Source organism: Schistocerca cancellata, chromosome 2 (genome assembly GCF_023864275.1).
Source record: "Schistocerca cancellata isolate TAMUIC-IGC-003103 chromosome 2, iqSchCanc2.1, whole genome shotgun sequence".
Lineage (NCBI taxonomy): Eukaryota > Metazoa > Arthropoda > Insecta > Orthoptera > Acrididae > Schistocerca > Schistocerca cancellata.
Genome location: NC_064627.1, coordinates 1,065,537,369 through 1,065,560,317, shown reverse-complemented (window position 1 = coordinate 1,065,560,317; position 22,949 = coordinate 1,065,537,369). Strand labels below are relative to the sequence as shown.

Sequence of the window (22,949 nt, the reverse complement as noted above, 5' to 3'; positions counted from 1 at the left end):
GGAACCGCGCGACCGCTACTGTCGCAGGTTCGAATCCTGCCTCGGGCATGGATGTGTGTGATGTCCGTAGTTTAGTTATGTTTAAGTAGTTCTAAGTTCTAGGGGACTGATGACCTCAGATGTTAAGTCCCATAGTGCTCAGAGCCATTTGAACCATTTTTTTGGTGTTGTACACTGTGGACATCCCGTACTGTAGCGCCTGGTCGCGTTTCCTCTCTGCTGGAATCGTTGCCATAATCTTGAGATCACACTTTGTGGCACACGGAGGGGCCCGTGCTACGACCTGCTGTGTTTGACCAGCCTCCAGTCGCCCTAGTACTCTACAGCTCATAACGTCATCAATATGTGTTCTTTGAGCCATTTTCAACACACAGTCATCATTAGCACGTCTGAAAACGTCTGCACACTTACTCGCTGCACCGTACTCTGACATGCACCAACACACATCTGCGCATGTGGACTGCTGCCGGCGCCACCGTGCGACGACCGCAGGTCAAATGCACCGCATGGCCATACCCCGAGGTGATTGAAACCCGCAAACCGCCCACCAGAGCGTTGTTTCACCATGTATCAGCATTATCCTTAACTTACGAGCACGAGTGTAGATCAGCACGCAGGTGCCAGTTGCGCATTTAATGTAAACGGAGGGCATTTTCAGCAACATCTCAAATAAGATGCATCACACGGCACAGCACACACTTGCTGTACCTCCTCCGGCTTCTGGCGCTGAGGCTGAGGCGGCCGGCCGCAGACGCAGCCAGATCGCGCCCGTATCGATCCCGGCCTGGCCCCGTCCCGTCTGCTCCGGCCCATGTCGCGCTTGCCAGCCCCGCGCCACGAACTCCGCCACCGACCGCGGTCCTTCCGCCGTCACTTCCACATTTTCTACTCGGGTTTCACCGGACACAGCTTCACCTCCCTACACTCATTCGCCTAACTTCCCACTCCGTGCTGCCTTACTTTCTTCCAAAGGCAGACGAGGATAAATCTCCGCAGAACACGCTGAAGAAGTTCAGCGATGTCAGCACAGTCTGGAAAGGGCTAGTTCGCTATTTCGTGCGTCCAAAGCGTTTCCAACAAAAACTGTGCAACCCAATTTTGCGAGAATCCCAGTGATAACGCACAACATCGACATCGACATATACACTTTGGGTAGACCTGTTATCTTTCAAAAATTGACTGTAACATGGGAAAATTGTGATTTAAACTCTGAAATTACTTCGTTTTAGATACAGCTCTCCCCAAACGGGAGTGACATTTGATGAAAATGTGATATCCGGCGAGTTAATCGTGTACTTTTCAGAGTGATGCTGAAATAAAACTAGAATTAGGTTCCACAGACTTGGACAAGTCACAAGAAACCCAGGATTAATAAATTAGAAATGAAAGCGGCATTAACTCAGCTTATTGGTCCTGAAGTAAACGAGCAGGAATTTCAGTTTCGTGTGTCAACTTACAGTCATAGTGCACTTTTGAAACTTAATAGGTACATTGGTTTATTACGATGACTCCGAAATGAAATAGACAAATAATTCAATTATACCCAATACGTCGCTACGATTTCGATCAACAACTCGCCAGCTAACCTGCATATATCGACAGCAACAGGCTCACACACGTAGCACAGTGCAGCAAGGTTAAAGATTAACTGTTTACACGCATTTAGTATGCAGGTACAGACGAGGCAGGAGACCTTTGTTTCAATTGGAAATCAAATTGTAACTGAAATTTTGATTAAGTATCGGTCTTTGAAAAACAGCAAAGCTATTATCAAATCTTTCTTCAAAGGCTCGGATCACGAATTCCTTGTGTCGGCGATCGTTTAGTGCGGGCAAGTCGTCTTCCTTTCGCCATAGTTGACGAAACGCGTCATTTTTATCTCCTCCCGTAATTGGGGGTATGTTTTTAATGGCGCCAATCTATCACTGTGGGCAACAAGCAGAACTGTCACGTCGTTTGTCCCCCGATGTCTTTTCTGGGCTGAAATGTTATCTCAGTATTTCTCAGTCTCAGTTACCTCATATGTCATTCCTGTGAAAAATTCACGGTTTCCCACACCATCGGTTAAGGTTCGTATTAGTAGTCCAAGCTGTTGGAGAGCTCGATCCCTGATTGGTTACACCGATTTTGCTGGCACTTCATCCGAATTTCAGTTCTGGTAAAATATCATGGCAGACTGTATCAAATGTCAGGTCTCGCCTTCGGCTCTCAAAGTGCCCTATGAATGAAATAAAGTGTCGGAGGGTAGGGACAGGTCTACACCTAGCCCAAAATATGGGTTACCAGTTGGCAACTGCTGCAGGAGACAAAGGGAAAGTGCCTCGAAGTGAAACATCAAAGGCAACGGTATCCTGTAGAGCTTTGAGAAGTACGTAGGCTGTCAAATACACTGCTGCCGATTAAAACTGCAATGAAGGTAGCATGGAATATACGGCGAACTGGCATTAAGTGTACTGCAAGCTTGGATGTGGAAATTATTAGCAGCACACAAGGCACCTAACAGTAAAGCTATCTACATTCTGTATACAGGGAAAAATTTTGCAGCCGGTTTGTTACTCAGCAGCCGCACTGAATGTTGGCTGTTTGTCGGGGGGTCCTGTTACGCCTCGTGTAATAAGCGTAACGTCTACCAGGTGTCCGAATTCGACGCGGCAAAGCCTTGGAGTATCCACACTCTGGTTAGCCGTTCCACGGTATTGTTGTCCCCACGGCAGTCCTGTGAATATGGAACAGGTGGTTCCAGGAGGACCATCCTCCAACGCCATGCACGATCTAAACGACCCACGTAACCAACGCTCGAGAGGACAGACGTGCAGGGTCGCACAGTCACATCACGTACCTCAGATCAGAATATTGGCTCGCTGGCAGCGAAGCGGACCGTCAGTACGGTGATGCCGTCGTCGGGGCTTCCCTCGACGCGGGACACTGGCCGACTGGACACGGCAGTGCGGTTACGAAGAGACGAACGATAACAGACTGCATTCGTCATCGTCATAAACCCCCCAGCACCTACCGCGATGATGGAGGATTCCAATGGGGACACGTGGCGGTCGCTTCTGGTTCGCACCTCCGTTAATTTGGCCAACAGCTGTTACACATCTAGAGTGCAATGGCCGTTGGCTCTGCCACGTGTCTGAGGTCTCCGTAACGTTAGCTTCGTTCGAGTGAACGGAAGAGGTCACGCTGTTCCACCTACGCCGATGCAGTGGATGTCGGACCGCTGCCCTGGACAGCACTCGTGTGGTCACGGGCTGCCGAGAGACTGCCGTCCGATCCGGGGGTTCCCGGAGCTCGAGATACGGACGGCTGTTGCATTGTTGTCGGTTCCACGCGACAGTTGCGCAAAATGCATACACTCGCTTTGCGCTTGAAGAAACCGTGTGCACCGCAAATTATGTATCTCGTTTGTTTGTGCAGAATTTGTCGCTTACTACTACCGTCAGCCGCAACAAATGGAATAAAAATTCACTAAATAACTCGTTACGATGACGTTTAATGCTCGCACTGGTTGCGACATTCACAACATAGCGCTGGAAACACTACTGAATGCTCTTCGGCTGTCGGAGAATGCGTGACGTAGATGCCCGAAACAAGCCTAAAATCGACCGCCATGTGACTGCAACTACACCACAGAAGCACTCGCCAGCCACTCCGTCTGGTGAACTCATAAAGCTGAAGCAGCGTGGAATGACGTAGACCTGCCCCAGGCTATCCACTTCGGCTCGATGCCCAGTCGGGTCAGAACAATTGCTGCTGGCAGGGGTGGAAGCTCTGCGTTCCAAATTTTGTATCCCGTACATCAAGGAATCATAAATTTACTGCGTACACACAATAAGCAAAATTTCGTCCTCCCTGTTGTTGCGATTTTAATGGGTAGCAGTGTAGCAGTTACAGACTTACGAAATGAGAAGTTGTGTCAAGTCACGTCAGTGGTGCTTCGCTTCCCCGTGGCACCGTGCACTAGCAGCGGCGCGGCCAGTTTTAAATACGGCACGCGGGAAGCGACGCGAGGGCGCACGCAACGTGGCCATCAGGGAGGAAGAGAGGCACGACGCGCCGCTACTCAATAATGGAACGACGACGCTGCTAATTAAAGTATCGTCCCGGGCGGAACGAAACTTCTTTTTTTAAAAAAAGAATCTGTGATTATTGAATAATGAGTGTCAACGTGGAGGGAGACTTGCCGGCGCAGACCGAATAATAGATAAGGCGAGCTGGCCGGAGGACAAAAGCGGAAGGTTTGGTGCAAGAGGGGCGGGCGGGCCGCGCGGCCGCCGGCAGCGCACGAGGCACGCGACTGCCCGCGCGCCGTCTCCACAGGTGCGCCGCTCCCGCCCGCTCACCGGCTCCAGCCGCCTGGCGTTCCAGCATCACCAGACAACGCACGGGGAACGTGCACAGTAGCGCCATGTCCGGACGTTTAAAACCCCGTAATGAACCAGCGAACGGGTCACTGGAAGTTAGGATAATAGTCCTACATTCTAGAGTACAGTCCGCAGCTCGTGGTCGTACGGTAGCGTTCTCGCTTCCCACGCCCGGGTTCCCGGGTTCGATTCCCGGCGGGGTCAGGGATTTTCTCTGCCTCGTGATGACTGGGTGTTGTGTGACGTCCTTAGGTTAGTTAGGTTTAAGTAGTTCTAAGTTCTAGGGGACTGATGACCATAGATGTTAAGTCCCATAGTGCTCAGAGCCATTTGAACCATTTTTTTTTTTTTTTTTTTTTTTTTTTTTGACTATCTGGGATCCTCATCAGGTCGGATTAAAGGGAGACACCGAATCGATTCAGTGGCGTTCAGCTAGACTTCTTACCAATGGTTCCGATCAGCTGCATGTATTACGCAGATGCTTCGTGAACTCAAATGAGAATCCCTGAACGGAAGACGTGCTCTTTTCGCAAGGCACCGGCATTTGAGGCCGACTGCAGAATGATTCTACTGCCGCCGTACGGGTCATCAAGATGGAAGAAAATAGCGCTCCTACGGAGACTTTTAGACACTCGTTTTTCCTTCGCTCTACTTGCGAGTGGAACATGAAAGGAAATCAGTAATGGTGGTACACGGTACTCTCCGCCAAGCACCGTACGGTAGTTTCCGGATTATTAATTAAGTTCTACGTAATACTACAGTGGCAGCTGATTGGTCCCACAGTCTTTCTTCAACATCTACACGATTCCTCTGCAACTCACAATTAAGTACCTGGCACCGGATTCATCGAACCATCTTCAACTACTTTTCTACCGTTCTACACTCGAACAACGCGCGGGAAAAACGAACGCTTAATTCTTTCCGTGCGAACTCTGATTTCTATTATTTCGTTACTAATAAGGTAAGGACTGAGGAGGTTCTCTGCTGAATCGACGAGGAATGGAATATACAGAAAACACTGACAATAAGAAGGAGCAGGGTGAGAGGGCATCTGTTAAGATCTCAGGGAATAACTTCCATGTAGAGGGTAAAACCTTTACTGCAATATAGGAAATAATGAGGACGTAGGTTGCAATTGCTAATCTGAGTTAAAAGGGTTCGTATAGGACAGGAATTCGTGGCGGGCCGCACCAAACCACTCAGAAAACTCGCCCTATGTAGGTGGGCGCCAACAAAATACTTTCACACTCTGAGGAAAATATTGGTGATTTAAATTTCTTGAGACTATCCTGCCGCAACAATTATGCCTTTATTTTAATGATTGCCACCCTAATTCACATATCACATCCCTAACGCTCACTCGGCCTATTTCCTAATAATACAAAAGAGCTACCCTTCTTCGAACATTTTCGATGTCCTCCGTCAATCCCATCTGATGCCCACATCACATACTGGACATAGCACTCTGGCAGAGAAAGGAGAGGCGCAGTGTGCAGGCAGTCTCTTTAGAACACCTGTTGTGTTTCCTGAGTGTTCGCCAACAGCTAGCAGTCTTTGGTTTGCTTCCTCCACAATAATATCTATGAGTTCGTTCTATTTTAAGTTATTCGTAACTGTAATTCCCAATAATTATAATTCCCACGTATTTAGTTGAATTTACGGTAGTCAGATCTGTGTGATTTATCGTGTAACCGAAATTCAGCGGACTCTATTACCCACGTCAATGACTTCACAATTTTCATTGTTTAGAGTCAAATGTCATTTTACCCACCATACAGATATCTTGTCTAAATCAGTAGTGCTTCTCTAAATTTATGGAACAGGATTCCGCGAGAAGAACATCCACTGCCAATATCCCCCTGAAATTCCCTGAGCACCTTCCCTGCTATTTTTAACTGCAACGATCCTAGCAACTAAACTCTAATTTTTTTTTCAATTTCTGCTCTCATGCTTATTTGGCAAGGACTCCACACGCTGGAATTGAAACTCTTAGAATTGGTCGCACTAGCGTCAGAACTCTTGAATTAGTCGCAATAGGTTCTTGTGTGTGATTTCTCCTTTACAGATGCACAACACCTTCCTACAATCCTTCCATCCAAATCGGTTTCCTGAATACTGATTCTGATAATGTGTCAAATTTTCGAACACCTCATAGTATTGCCCCTGAATATTTATACCGTGTGAGGTGATCGGATGTTCACCAATGTTTTGTAATCATACACTATCTGGTTCTCTCTACTTGTGACGGGCATTCCCTTGCCTTTTTCCATATCAAAAAAGGACATCTATTCATTAAACCAAGTTGAAACTTTGGCCAAGTCTTTCTGTATTTCTTTACGATCGTACAACAATGATACCATCCTTAGATAACGATATCGTCGTCCAACAATCTTGTGGCCCTACTGATCGTGCCTGAAAAATCATTCATATTTACTGAGGACATTACAGGGCTATTAGGTTTCCTCGAGCCACAACCCGTTTCGTTTCTCTTCAACATCTGCCGTCCACTACAACGCATGAAGATACTTTGTACGATCAAATGGTTCAAATGGCTCTGAGCATTATGGGACTTAACTTCTGAGGTCATCAGTCCCCTAGAACTTAGAACTACTTAAACCTAACTAACCTAAGGACATCACACACATCCCTAGGCAGGATTCCAACCTGCGACCGCAGCGGTCGCGAGGTTGTAGCGCCTAGAACCGATCGACCACACAAGGCCGGCTCTGTACCATCAAATCTTGATAATTTTCCGGCAATGGGTGCAGTGTTGAACGTCTATAGAAAATTGACAAAGATGCAATCTACCTTCCTAACCGCAGCTGTCAATACCTTCAGTGCAGTTTAAAAAATCATGGAAGACAAACACGGGATGGTCTGGCCTGCATTTAAATCCTGCTTTTCAAACTTACAAGAATCTGTTGCAGCTTGTGACTGGAGTATGCACAAGAAGCAGTTGTCTGCGGCGCTGCCAGACAACGCCGTTCTGGGGGCAGCGGCGTCGGCCACGTTATCGACAAAGCGTCCGACTCGAGCGGCAAACAGATCGCGCGCAGCCCGGCTGGACCCCTTTCCTTGGCTGGTCCGGCCCCTCGCGTAGCCATGGTAACGGGATCCGCCATCGGCCAATCACAGCCGGCGCGCTCCGTCTCTGTCTGCGTGGCGCCGCGCGGCGTCGGCGTCGGCGTCGCTGCCGGCCGCCCCCTCGCATAAAAATGTGGCCGGCCCAGGCGGGGGTGGCGTTCGCCATGACGGCCGCCCCGTTGTATCAAAATGTCGCTACGTACCGCGACAGTCTACCTCAGGGAAACATCTGCATATGGATGACGTCGTTTTGGTTTAAAATCTGTTCGTAACAACAAGTTGCAAGCCGACGAACTCTCGTTCGAACATGGCGCTCTTCCAGCAGGTTTAAACACAAATTAGCGGACGCAAAACGGTTACACGTCTATAACTCCGGTGACTTTACTAAGTACATTCTTCAAAGCAAAGAAGTACTACCTGGCCCCTCCTGTTTCGCTTAAGAGAAGGGGGGAAAAATGGCTCTGAGCACTATGGGACTTAACATCTCAGGCCATCAGTCCCCTAGAACTTAGATCTACTTAAACCTAAATAACCTAAGGACATCACACACATCCATGCCCGAGGCAGGATTCGAAGCTGCGACCGTAGCGGTCGCGCGGTTCCAGACTGTAGCGCCTAGAACCGCTCAGCCACCAGCGGCTGGCAAGAGAAGGGGAGACGAGATGGAAATCTTACAAGAGGAACGCCGTCACAAGCTAAATGACAATACGCCAGTAACTCGCAAAACGCGATAATTAAAATTTACCATTGACAGTACCCCTCACAGTCTTCGTGACATTTACAGTGAAGCGACAAAACTCATGGGATAATGGTACGCACACAGATAGGTGGCGGTACTATTGCAAACACAAGGTATAAACGAGCAGTGCATTGGCGGAACTGTCATTTGTACTCTGGTGATTCACGTGAAAAAGATTCCCCACGTGATTATAATCGTACGACGGGAATTAACAGACTCCGAACGCGGAATGGTAGCTGGAGCTAGCTGCATGAGGCATTGCATTTCGAAAATCGTTAGGGATTTCTATGTTCCAGATCCACAGTGTCAAGAGTGTCCCGAGAATACCAAATTTCAGGCGCTACCTCTCCCCAAGAAAAACGCAGTGGCCGGCGGCCTTTATTTAACGACCGAGACAGCGACGTTTGCGTAAAGTTGTCAGTGTAAACACACAAGCAACAATGTGTTAAATAACTGTAGAAATCAATGTGGGATGTACGAAGAAAGGACAGGACAGTGCGCCGAAATTTGGCATTTATGGGCCACGGGAGCTATCGACCGACGCGAATGCCTTTGTTAAAAGCACGACATCGACTGCAGCGCCTCTCCTGAGCTCGTGAGCATATCGGTTGGACCCTAGACGACTGGAAAACCGTGGCCTAGTCAGATGAGTATCGATGTCAATCGGTAAGAGCTGATAGTAGGGTTCCAGTACGAAGCCGACTCCACGAAGCCATGGACACAGGTTGCCAACAAAGTACTGTGCAAGCTGGTGCTGGCTCGATAATGACGTGCGTTACGTATATGGAATGGACTGGGTCCTCTGGTCCAACTGAATCGATCTCTGACTAGGAATGGTTACGTTCGCCTCCTTGGACACCATTTGCAGCCATTCATGGACATCATGTTCCCAAACAACGATGGAATTTTGTGGATGACAATGCGTCGTGTCGCCGGGCCACAGTTGTTTGCGATTGGTTTGAAGAATATTCTGGACGATTCGAGCAAATAGTTTGGCCACCAAGATCGCCCGCTGTGAATCCAAAGGAACATTTATAGGACATAACTGAGAGGTCAGTTCGAGTACAAAATCCTGCACCGGCAGCACTTTCGCAATTATGGACGGATATATAGAGGCAGCATGGCTCAGTATTTCTGCCTAGGTCTTCTAACGTCTCGTCATGTTCATGCCACGTCGAGTTGCTGTACTGCGTCCGGCAATATCCTCAGTACATTCGCTATGTAATTTCTAATACTGCATATTTCCTCTGAATAAAACATGTCACTCTAATTCTAATACTTCGTTTTTACATAAAAATTAAAATGTAGAATGCCTTTTTGTTAAAGCTACGCTGTCTCGCATTGTGGCACCTTTGAAAACCAAATTCCGCAGACAGAATATTTTTTATTTGTTACTTAGGTAACCTTTAAGTCCGATTTTGCGCAACAAAAGCTGTGGAGTTTTCGCAAAGCTGTCATTTCTTTGTACTATTCATAACATTGCAGAAAATGCTGCATAATAACATATCTATCCACATCGTACCAGACTGTTGAAGCCCACACCACTCTGGATCGTGTCCTTGCTGCCGTAATTTGCTCGTACATCAACTTACTCATTTCCAACATTTTCTGTAGCACGTTCCGTCATTCTTTCCCTTCAGTCCCGTCACTCCACTATTCCCCATCATCTACAAAACTGTCGACGCCCACAGCACGCCGACGCTACTGTCCGCAAATGCATTTTTCGTGCTTTCACTGCGAGGCGGCAAGCGCGCACCACTTTGAGAAGACAAAGGTGGCTGTGCCTAGTCACGCGACCACAGTTTGTTCCCGCTACACTCAGGTCCACGTGCGGTAGCACAAGTCGAACGCTTTGGTTTCAACAACATTACTTCCAGTACCACGCCACGTAACTTACTATGTAAACTGACACCACTTACACACTCTTACTCGACAAATTTAGATAGTTACACCTGGCAATTTTCCGGGGTGTTACGATACTGTTTATGACCATTTTGTATAAAATCAATACTGGCACAATTCAATTTCTAATTTGAGTAGCACACACACACACACACACACACACACACACACACACACACACACACACACACACACACACACACACACACCATCGCTGAACAATATAATCTCCGCAAAGTATCAGATCCGTAACTATGAATATGAAACGCCTGAGTACTACTTCTGTGGAAAAACAAAGTGTACTTCTCAGCTAACTGCGACGGCAGAGATAGAAAAAAGGTAAGAGCGATGGAAAACATCCGAAACAAAAGGACGAACACTCGGAGAAAAGCGTTTACTCCCGTCGTCGAAAGAAGGAGCGGATGTATTCACTCACCAAACCGCCGAGCAGGGCGTGAAATGAAAGGGAGCAACTGGGTGGCGCGGAATCTAATGCGGATTGTCAGCGGCTGTTATTTCGAGGCGCCCCGCTCTTAGGAAATCATTCCGGCGGCGTTACAGTCTGTGAGCACGCAAGAGCGCGCGAGCCTCCGCTTGCGGAATAAAAGGACGGGTTCGCCGAACTAGGCGGCAAAGGAGGCGTCGCAGCGCGGAGAATGGAGGGCGGCACCGGAGGCGTGGCTGCGTGCGTAAAGCACCGCGACCTGCCAGCAACGGGTCTACTCGGCAAAATAATTTGTCAAAACGAAGCGGAAAGGCTCGCGCACGAGGCAAAGCGCTTCCCTCGCCGCTTTTGTCAGCGACGTGCATCTACCTCCAGCAGTGTTCTACATACCGACATCTCAGCTGAATGTGTTTCCGGTACAGGAGAGGAGAGATGCTAATGTTGCTTCGGATAAGGACGGCATTCGACAAGAATCTTAAAATTTTCGCTCAAATTCCGCGTGATTCGAACTCTCTTGGATGCCTCCCGAGTTCCTCTAGATACTTCGTAGGGATAAACCCGACTTCCGTCCGATGCCGAGCAAGCAGAGCAATGTCTGACAATTGATTCAGAAATTCAAGATCGACCAATCGTCAGAAATGGCATTTGCCGTAATGAGCTTAAAGATGGTGGCGCACGAAAAACCGGCCCCGAGAACTAGATTGCTCAGTGTCGCCCCCAGTTGTCATCAATTCAGTAAATATAGATGCTTGCATTAGCTTATCTGTTATTCCTTTATTGTCTAATTACTACATATGTATCTATCTGTTGCAGTGTCTGCTCGTAGCAGGCAACAGTTCGTGCGTAACTGGCGACCAGTCTGTGCTCGGGACCGGTTTTTCGTGCGCCAACCTTTGGTTTCAATTTCGAGAAACAAAGCCAACTGCGCGAATCACTGAACAGTGCGTTACTCCACTTCCTATTCCGTTCGCATACGGAGCAAGGAAGAAACTAATTCCTTCAAATTAATCATTCTCACTTTTTCCGCGTGATTCTCGCGCGAAACATACGACGCAGTCAGTACAGATGATACACAGTGTGTTTAAATAGTGGTTTCGTAAATTTCGTCACGGGAAGAAGGTTGTCAGCCTTGCAAGTGTTCTCGTGGCGCTTTTACAGAGATGTTAGATGCAGCAAGGATGCCCCTGCGAATCTCGTAATACCGCTCCGTCACACTGAGCTGTAAGCAGGTGCAGAAGTCGAGCAATTGCACTCACCCAGACAGGCCCGTATACCCGAGCCCTGTCCACGGGCGGAGGCGCCCCCCCCCCCCCCCCCAAATCTCCCAGACATCGCGAGTGCGTAAAATAGCGAGCACGCGGAGGAACCGAACAGAGACAAGGAAAATCCTTTCAAAGCCTTTATTGTTTCTCTATTCAGTTTCTAGTAATTCCGCGTTAATTAATTTTATTAAAGATTGTCTAGCTTCGCAGAGACGAAAGCGAGAAGAATATAAGCATCATATCCTTTAGCTGCGAAGACAGTGCAATGACGGAAAACAAAGATACATGGAATTCGATCGAAACGTGGAGCGAGGTCCGGACGAATTATTCATTGCGTTGGCAGTAATTAGCAGCAGAAGCAGGAAACGCTGGCCCGGGCGTGTTCTGAACCTTTTGTTCAAGACAGTGCAGGTGTTGCACAGTAGCTGGCTGCCTGTTCGCACTATGCAGGTCGCTCATCTCCAGAGCCGGCTCCAGCGAGCAACGTACTGCCTTTGTCGCTGGTCGGAAGACCACGATAAACCAATCGTGCGCTGCTATATCGTTTTGCTTCGTCATCTCTCGGGTTTGCTTTCATCCTTAAGAGTACATGTAATCGAGAAGCTTTCAGAAAAGTACGAATCAAGAAGTGCTGTTGTCGAATGTTTTGCTTAGAAGGGAAACAACGTACGGTATTGTAGAATGAAGGCTTTCACGACCGGGTGACATGGCTTTGATATACTTTCCGGGATGTGAGGTCGTGGTCCAAGAACTTTTCTGCTCCTTACGTTTCGTCCAGGACTGCGCTGGACTTCCTCAGAGGCGCTGCTCCGCTGAGTCTTGCCGACTGAGTCGGTAGTGAAGTTTACAGTGAAGGCTGGAATTTCTGTGTAAGTTATCTATATTACATGACGAAGATGACCGTATTATGAAAAGCTGTTGTACATACACGTGTCCGTGTCAAAAGTAGTGGCGCAACTTGTATTTAGCTGCGGCTTATATTCCGACCAGTACCGCAGTATAAAGAAACGAAGTATAAAAGTTTTACAAGGGTCGTTCAACAAGTAATGGCCCACATATTTTTTTCTTCTGAACATGTTTATTGTTAAGAGAAGAATTTGGTGACAATAGACGTCAACATGTTTTGTCCATGTCCTATTTTTCTACGTAGTCTCCATCACGTTCTATAGCCGTACGCCAACGTTATGGAAGAGCATATATTCCCTGCTGGTAAAAGCTCTTGTCCTTGTAGGCGTAGCCATGTTTTCACGGCATAACTGATACTCTCGTCATCGTCAAAGTGTGTTCCCCGTACAGAATCTTTAAGCGGCCCAAAGAAATGTAAGTCCGAGGGTGCCAGGTCTGGACAGTACGGTGGATGACGCAACTAAGTCCAACCCAATTTGGCGATGTGTTCCCGGGTTCTCAGACTTGTGTGTGGGCGTGCATTATCGTGTTGGAGCAAGACTTCTGCTGGAATCTTGTCCGGCAGAGGGGGTTGTCTCGAATTTCTTCTTTTATGGTGAATGAAGATGATGCTACTCCAGGGACTGCCTTTATGTTTCCGGCGCAAAATGCTGCACCCAGCTTTCGTCCCCCGTAACGATCCGTGACAGAAAGGCCTCTCCGTCTGTCTCAAAACGCTCCAACAATTCAGAGAAATGGCCTTTCTTTGAATCTTGTGGTCCGCTGTGGAACCCATCGTGAGCACCTCTTTGAATATCCAAGAGTCTCGACCACTGCAGACGCACTTCCTATGCTGACCGACAACTATAGAGCCAATTGTCGAGTTGTGATGCGCTGATCGGTACGAATAATGGCATTCGCACGATTCAGCATGTCTGGAGCAGTGGCTGTGCCGGGACGTCCCGAGACTGGCTGATAGTGGAGCTCTGTTTCTGCATTTCCTGAGGCTGTAACTTTGTTTACCCATCGACCAACTGTACTCCTATAAACTGCAGCATCGCCGTACACTGCACACAAACGTCTATGGATGTTCACGGTTTCTTTTTCTGCCCACAAGAACTCAATAACACGCTGCTGTAACTTGAGTCGTTTGTAGACGCCATTTTGTCGCTGAACTGCCATCTGACAGAACGGTTCGAAACTTCACCGGCGCGCAGAACAAACATCAAATGTGAAGCACCAATAAGGACGTTTGTCCATGTACAGTAATGGCTTTCTAAAAACATGTGGGCCATTACTTATTGAACGACCCTCGTATATTCTATTTTGTGTGTAGTTTCGCGTGATTGCCAGAGCCAGGAATGCGGTTGTGTGGTACGCACCGGTGGTTGTGGTCGGCGGCGGCGAGCTCCTGCTTGGGCCCCGGCGTGACGATGGCGGGGTGCGACGCGAGCGAGTGCGGGTGCGAGTGGGGGCTGAGGCCGGGGTGCGCCGGCAACAGGCCCGTCGGCGAGAACCTGTAGAAGTCGCTGCAACACAGAGCACAAGCCCACTGTACAGACACACAGTGCAGCAAGACAAAAACGCTTACACAGGGTGACAACTACTGAACTACACGAAAACAAACATAAATTAATTACAAACTACGGTGTTCAACATGTAAACGTCACTACAGATATTCGGATTTAGGTTATGACATATTCGATGTGCCTGCCATCATTATCGATGATGTTGCGCAGACGAATAGCGCAATTCTGCTGAAATGCTGGAACAAAGATATTGTCAATGACCTCGTGAATGGCTGTTTTCAGCTCAGCAATGGTTTTGGGGTTATTTCTGTACGCCTTGTCCTTCCAATTAGCCCCACACAAAGGAGTCGCATGTGTTCAGATCCGGAGAATATGGCGGCCAATCGGGGTCCATGACATTGGTCTCTGGGTACACCAGGGCCAGAATGCGGTCCCCAGAGTGCTCCTCCAGGGCATCAAACTATCTCATGCTTCGATAGGGTCGGGTTCCGTCTTGCGTCAATCACATCTTGTCGAAATCAGGGTCACTTTGGATAATGAGGATGAAATCATCTTCCAAAACCTTAACGTACCGTTCGGTAGTCACTGTGCCATCAAGGAATATCGCACCGATTATACCGTGACTGGCCGTTGGCTACCACACAGTCACAGGGACCTCTCGATCGCGAAATGCCTATTCTCAATTCCATGAATGCGTCAATTTTGCTTATTGATGAACCCATTCAAATGAAGGTGGGCTCCGTTGCTAAACATGCAAAACCAAACCGTAAATGCGCATACTAATTCTCATCATGCCCCCGCGGTCAACAGTGCAATTTGAACATCCTAACGCAAACCGTTCAGAAGTTATGGCGATTTTATTTCATATAGTTCAATAAGTGTCACCTCGTATATTAGACAGTTCTTCCTGGCGGTAGAAATAAAACTACTTGTTGCCAGCATGTGGTGGACGCAGAGATAAGTGATCACACTAATCCTTGCGAAATTAGTGGTTAATTCCTTCCTCCGCAAGACCCTTCAATTACTTGTAGAAACATCCGCCGCGTTCCTGTCACCTGTTCCAACTGTCTATACATCGAGGGAAGCTTAAAAGGTTAAGAGTTCACATCGAGCAGCTTCTAAATTCTAACAGACGTCGAAATCTAGTACAACGCACTGAACCACAACCCCTACTAATGACACGAAAAACGTCTTCTTCCAACACACTCAATAGGAGTATTGAGAAACCCCATACGTTAAAAAAACTGAACTTTTCATGAGATTAAAAAAACAGGCCTTAAAATTATGCTGAAATTCCCGTTTTCTTTTCATTTTTCGTTAAAATTAATGTATAGGGAAGGCAATTGTGATACGTTTTCTTGACATCAAATTAAAATTTAATAAGTTAACATATGGGTTTCCTCAATATTTTGTAATAAACAAGCATTACTTAACTCGTACTTTATTACTGATACGGACAAAAATCAAACAAAATATGCCAATTCTCCATTCTCTTTGGAATTATACTCCACATACTGTTCATTCTTTAACACATGGTAGCCACTTGTTTATGTCAGTAGAGAAGTTATGGATGATTTCTTCTTTTGCTAGAATGATAGAAGTCGCCTTACCTCACGCATTTTCTTGCCACTTACGGGCACATATCGATTATTCTCTTCGTTCAGAACACTAATGACAACATAAAATTTTGAGTAAGCCCTTATCTTTTGTACATGATCGGCCTATATGTTTAAAAATTCAAAATCATAGCTAAATCTGTTTTGTCATGGGCATGTGAGGTTTCTCAATATGCCCACTCAATTGTAAGGCTAGTCTAAAATTTTCGGTGAATAGAGCAGTACCTACGAGGCGCGTTTTTTGCTCCATTTAAGTGCCATTTCTAAGCACGGGCGCTGCAGCACTAAGGTAGGCGCTGAATACCGTATCCGCCATTTGATTCTTATCCCGTGTAGAACACACTTATCGACGACTCGTTTACACCGAACAACACACGCCCGACGTTCGCAAACTTCCATCGCAGGGGATGGATGATGGTTCCACCAATTGTCCATGGAATAGGGCAGGCACCCACCAAAACTGAACTGTACAGTTTTCTGTGATACATTTCGAGGGGCATCCTGAAAAGCTTCATGTATGTACTTCTGGTCGTTTCCAAAAGATGCATTCACTGATGATATCTGGCAGCTTTATAACGCTTACTAAAAGAGTATTACTGACACCCCTGATTGCTTTTAACCTAAATTAAAGTGCTTTGTTTCAATTTACAGTTTACTATTCCACGCACTGAAATGGTAAGATATTCCATGTATGTTGGTTGATAGGTATTGCACTATAAGATAGAGAAACTGTCTTTGTAATGTAACAACGTCACGGATAGCTGTTAGGGATGTAAAACGTTGGCAGGAGCCACCACCCGCCAGTTTGACAGCGCTCTGGCTCGGTGCACCTTGGGACGCCAGATGTACGACTTACTTGCTGACGAATTTTATCAGTTATTCTGTTTGTCCTCACTAATACTCGCCCCATCACTTTCGGATGACGCTAAGATGTTTACCGATGGTCACATACAGAGGTTTAGCGTTGTTATCCAGTGACTTGTTTCTAGTTTGTAAATCTGCCTTTAACTGGCATTCTTATTTCCTGGTTACGGCGAAGAAAATTTAGGAATAAAAGAGAGGTAAATTTTTAGAAGAAAAAAAACTTTCCACAGAACTTCTCATCTTAATTCTGCAGCTACGACTAATGATTATGTGTCTGAATTTTAATCATACATGTTTATTAAGCCTGCGAAGCATCGAAGTGAAATTAAGCGCTGTATAAACAAAAGACGAATCTCTCAACTTTATTCCAACTTGTTACTAAACGCAAGAAATTACTGGGCTACTGAACATGACCCTAACAGTGACACAGAGAACACACTAACAATGTTGATCTGATCAGGCGCTGCAGAACCCGATCGGAGAAGTGGGCGCAAGCTAAGCAGCCGGTCGGCAGTACTTACCTAGATAAACTTGTACTAGTGATGGGTAGAGACGTCGGGTAGGGACTTCGGAATCCCGCGCCCGCCGTTGAGATCGGGTACATGCTCGGCGTGTGCCTGTCGACATAAAACAAAAGTGTGAGCGTCACAGGGAGTTCCAAACGACGTCAGTGTGGCGCGACAGCGGCCAAATTAAAAATAATCCCGCGCGCCGCCCCCGCCCCCGCCGTCTCGGGGCAGCGGCGGCGGCCTCGGGCGCCCGCCCAGCAGCGCACGAGGAGCGGCACAATTCTTAAAAGGATCGCGTCGGATTTTCCGCCTTACGGGGGAGAACGCAATACCAACAGCCACTGTAAGGAGAATCAGGCAGGGCGAGCCACGTGAGCGCCTTTCCCCTTGATTAAAACCGGAACCCCGCAGTTTGCCAACCTGCCACAATCATCGCCGTTCTCAATTCCATTTTCGTCCTGCCTCCCCTGATTCACCGAAATACGACAGGGTGGGTAAAAAAAAAGGAGTGGGTAGAGAGCGAAAAAAAAGTCGCCCGAGAGGAGCAGTAACGGGAAGTGGAGACGGCCCTCGGCCGTGAGGGGGTAGGGGCGGATGGATGATCCGCGTAAGCCGATTGGGAGCGGTGCGGTGCGGGGGCGGACGGGAGAGGCGGGGGGCGGGGGCCGGCGTGGCGATACGGGGCGGTCAGCGCGTAATGGCGCGGAAGGCGCGGCCCCCGTGTTTACCCCGACACCCGCTGACCCTCCGCCGCTCCAGCTGGCCACGCACACTCGAGCGACACTTGGGAACATTCTTACGACGTACCATTCACGTGCGCACGGCAAGGAGCACCAGCCGATAATCTTCGCCATCATTCACCACCTCAGTGAAAGGGCACAAACGAGAAAGTTATGTTTCGATTGACAGAACTGTGCTAAAACAACATTCACAAATAATATGGATCTGTCGCGACTACACACAAATGAAACGTCCGTGATGAGTCAGACAACAACAACGTACCGTGCATTCATGTGCCTGCATGCCATGTTCCGTGGCATATGGAAAGATGTGGTTCCTTTTGTAGTCCATTAACAAAATGCTACTTTCTCGTCCAGATTTAATTCTGAATCAACGTAGTCTTTTTGAACCTGCTCTAAGTTTCCTCAGGGCGATGAATGAGAGCTCTCCACTGATGTCTATCAAGGTTGATGTCTTCTTCCACGATAGTCTGAATATCGTAATCAAGTCCGGCTACATCATTTTTTTCTCCAATCAATCCATCGCCTTCAAGTTCTTTATCAATTCGCCATCTAGCTATTCGTTATCGCTATATTCTTTTGAGACTACCAAACCATTTCAGCCTTGCTTCAAGAAGGGCCTCATTTCTGATCGTTTCAGTTTTACAAGATGTATCCGGTTCCACTTTCACACAACTCACTATGAAATGCGGCACAAATCGACGTTGAACGTACATCTCTATTCCATTAACACTGCTCTCTTTCTTTATAATTCTTCAATTCCGTTTACAATTTGTTTTGTAAGTTGATCTAAAAAGATATTCAGCTCTAGCGGCTAACATGAAAAGCCAACTCTCATTTACTTGCGTTAAGGAATACACATTTTCGTACCCACATTTTGTAGGTCAACAGCGTTGTTACAACCGCTCGAATGAACGTGCCGTACATAGCCTATAATTATTATTTTACAGTTTTAAAAAATAAAATATATACTGACGCGCTATTTTCAAATGGTTCAAATGGCTCTGAGCACTATGCGACTTAACTTCTGAGGTCATCAGTCGCCTAGAACTTAGAACTAATTAAACCTAACTAACCTAAGGACATCACACACATCCATGCCCGAAGCAGGATTCGAACCTGCGACCGTAGCTGTCGCTCGGTTCCAGACTGTAGCGCATTATTTTGTCCATAAGTAAAAATGGTTACCAACACTGAATACGCTTTAAAAAATATATATTTGCCAGTTACGACATTAATGTAAATACCTTCGCAGTATCCCTGATTCAGTCGCTCTTTAACTTGCTGCTTCTAGTCCAGTAGTCATGAAAAAGACGTACACATCGGCAAATCATTTTTAGCCCAACAACAATAGTTAATAATCAGCAGACGAATCCCAATGTTCTCCCCTTCTTCGCTGAATTTGCAAACTTTTATCCAAAGACAACATTCAGAGTGTCTGACTATTTTTGGGAAGCAGTAAGCACACTATGTCCAGAAGATGCAGCAAGTTCCCTTCCCTCTCTACATTCCCAAGAAACTTTGCGAACGCTTTGCAGATAAACGAGACTAGCATCTAAAAATAACTTTATATCGCAAAAGCAACATTGCCTGCTGCTACCACGCAATGTATGCGGTTTGTGGAACGCCTATGTGTATGCACTGGCTGATTTAGTTCATATATATATATATATATGTTAGTTAAGGCTCACCAGCCATTTGACCATCTTCTTCTGTGCGGATGCACAAACAGTGCCCGAGCCCTTACGGGAATCGGCGGTAAAGCCGCGAGTAATAAGTATGATGGGCAGGGGTAGTATGAATATAGTGCTAAGGCACTTAAAGTCGAACGATTTGTACGAGAAGAGGTAAAAATCCCAGCGACCGACATTCTTGGCATTCACTTGTCCATTGTGAGTAGCATCGTATATGTCAAGATCATCAACGACGCAACATGTGAACGGATCCTTCGGGAGACCAAACAGGGCCTTCGTTTCTGCCGTGCTAATGGCAATGTGGGGATTGTGCACGTCGATTATTCAGGCATGGGACTTCGCACGATCAGCCGTTTCGAACTTCAATTCAGACTACCGGCGAAGGACGTTGTGGCAGCGCTGCGCCCTACGGCACGATGCATAGTCATATTGCGGAAAAATGGACGCAATTCCAGACATATCCTGTACTGAACGGAGTCCGCCAGGTCCGAATAGAACTTAAAAGACATGTACCTTCGTATCTAAATATCGGTGGTTGCCACACCATCGTCGTCTACGACGGGCAACCGAAGACCAGGTCTGGTTGTGGGAAGGAGGGACACCTCAGATCCGAATGTATCCAACGTCGACTCACTAAACTGCCGCCGGCTGACGCTGACCCGCCATCGCAGCCAACGCTGATTCCTGTGACTTATGCAGCAGCCCTCACGACTGATACCACTTCACCACGATAGCCGATATCCAATGTTAGGTCGCGGCTCCATCCTCCAATACAGGGCGAAGACGACACATCCGTTCTACAAGTTACGTATTCAACTCCGATGGCGCCGCCCCGTCAACGGATGACGCGATACATGACGATAGCATGGCAATAGACTCGCTTCTTGTGACTACGGCGGCCTTTGTGCCGGAACATCGTGAGTCGTTGCCACCGTCTGACACAGAAGGACAAACCAGGAAGCAACGCTCTCCGAAGCGACGGAAACGGAGGCGTAGACCAACTTCCAAACGGGATGCGACACAGACTCCAGAGAACGACGACTCCACCTTCAATGACGATGCTACCACTGAGGCGGCCGCCATTTGCTGCAGTGTGGCACCACCGAGCGGAACTGAGGACAAATCACACGTATCCACAGTGGCGCAATTGTATGCCGATATGCAGGACAGATGCTGCCCACCACCTTCTGGAGTACAAGCACGCATGCCGTGTCCTGAGAAAGCTAGGGAAGCCGATCTTGCTCTGAGTTCCCCGGCGTGGGCGGATGACAACGACGACGACGGCACCATGCAAGTTGCGCCAACAGAGCCTAAGCCATTGGCGCCGGCTCTCTAGAAACGAATGCAGGTGAGGTTTGGGGAAATGCGGAGGTGCCAATACAATCGGAAGCTCCATAGACAATTCCAATCTCAATGGATAACTTAGCACCTGCGGTTCGGCAACAAGTGTATTGTATCGCCACGATTAAACTCAATACGATCAGAACGGCAGTGAAAATCCAGTTGCGCCGGCCGCGGTGGCCGAGCGGTTATAGGCGCTTCAGTCTGGGACCGCGCGACTGCTACGGTCGCAGGTTCGAATTCTGCCTCGGGCATGGATGTGTGTGATGTCCTTAGGTTAGTTAGGTTTAAGTAGTTCTAGGTTCTAGGGGACTGATGTCCTCAGATGTCGAGTCCCATAGTGCTCAGAGCCATTGAACCATTTTTTGGTCCAGTTGCTGCGTGAGATGCTTCGTTCTTCGGATGTTGACATTGCCCTGTTGCAAGAAGTGTATATAGCGGCGCTCCCCTTCGTCTACGGTTATGTGACATATGTCACCGGCGGACCGAAATGGTAGCGGTACGGCAATACTATAGTGCACGACGGAATTGCCATCGACGAAGTGACTTACCTTCCGTCAGGCAAGGGTCTGGCGATCACAGCGCTGGGCACGCGCATCATCATTAACATTTACGCTCTCAGGAACTGAACAACGCCGCAAGCGATTGCAGTTCTACTAGGAGGATATCGCCCCCATCTTTATTAGTCGCTTCGAACAACATATCGTCGGCGGCGACTTTACCTGTGTGCTCCACCCCAAAGACCAAGTCCCATATTTCTCAACTTGTCAAGAACTTCGGCTAATGGTTCGAGATCTGCTTATCACCGACACTTGGGAGGAAATGCATGGTGACCGTCCCGGACCCACATACCTTATTAGTCACTCAGCCAGTCGCCTAGACCGCATTTGTGTCTCGCGAGCTCTAGCGCCGGTACTGTTGGACGCCGAACTTTCGCCGTTTGCCTTCTCCGATCATAGCGCTTTCATATGCAGGGTCACTCTACAGCAGCAGCGGATATGGCGCAGCCGTGGACCCTGGAAGCTGAATGTGGCACACCTTCAAGACCCTGAATGCCGTCAGATTATCGCCAGCACGATGGATTGCGAACGTCATCTTCCCCGATATCCTTCGACTCTAGCATAGTGGACGGAATGTGCAAAACCAGCGTTTCGGCGTGTGCTAACACAATACGGAAAAGATATCGCAGCGTGGCATCATCACACATTGGACTTTTATTACACAATGCTCCGCGAACTCGCCACCCAACCACCGTCACCAGATCGACAAATGGAAAACCGCCGAATTAAAGGTAAAATATTGTGTCTTACGAGGCGACGTTTGGAGGGGGTCTTTTTTTGTGGTTTTAGGGTGCACAACTTCAATGGTCATTAGCGCCCAGATTGGAGGTTGTCGTCGTGCGGTCGCGACGTCAAGACCGAGCGGGAGGAGAAAACCCGTCTATGCATCACATCGTGCTCGACAGCCGCCGCCACCGGCAGCAGCTGATAACGGACCTCATTTTGCCGGATGGTAGGGTCGTAATGACTCAGGCGGCGGTTGCGGAAGCCTTTGCAGATCTCTATCACTGGTTTTACGAAGAGGTGAACACAGAGGAAGCGGACGATTACGACATACTGCAGCACGTGTCGCACACCCTCGGCAAGGCAGCAGCGGCCTCGCTTTTAGCAGGACTTACTTACAGGGGACGACATCGAGGACGTGCCTAACAAGGGAGCACTCAACAAGACGCCCGGGCCAGACGGACTGCCGCTCGAGTTTTATCGGACTTTCCGTGATCTAATGATGCCCCGATGGATCACCATGTACCAAGAACTGATGAACCCCGGTTCCCACGTGCCACCTGGATTCGTGGAAGGTCTCCTCATACCGATACACAAGCCTTCCAGAGGTAGGACGGTCGAGGACTACAGGCCAATTACAATGCTAAACTCGGACTATAAAATCTTCGCCCGACTACTCGCCCGCCGCATAA

The 22,949-nt window shown here is 48.0% G+C and overlaps 1 protein-coding gene across 1 annotated transcript in view; it reads right to left on the bottom strand.

The window, feature by feature from the left end:
• Positions 1 to 22,949, bottom strand: part of LOC126161016 (uncharacterized) — a 147,737-nt gene that overhangs the window by 28,477 nt on the left and 96,311 nt on the right. The window contains exons 6-7 of the mRNA XM_049916953.1: positions 17,212 to 17,307; positions 14,064 to 14,210 (exon numbers count right to left, since the gene is read on the bottom strand). Of these exons, the coding sequence (XP_049772910.1) occupies positions 14,064 to 14,210; positions 17,212 to 17,307 (243 nt within the window). The remainder of the gene's footprint in view (positions 1 to 14,063; positions 14,211 to 17,211; positions 17,308 to 22,949) is intronic.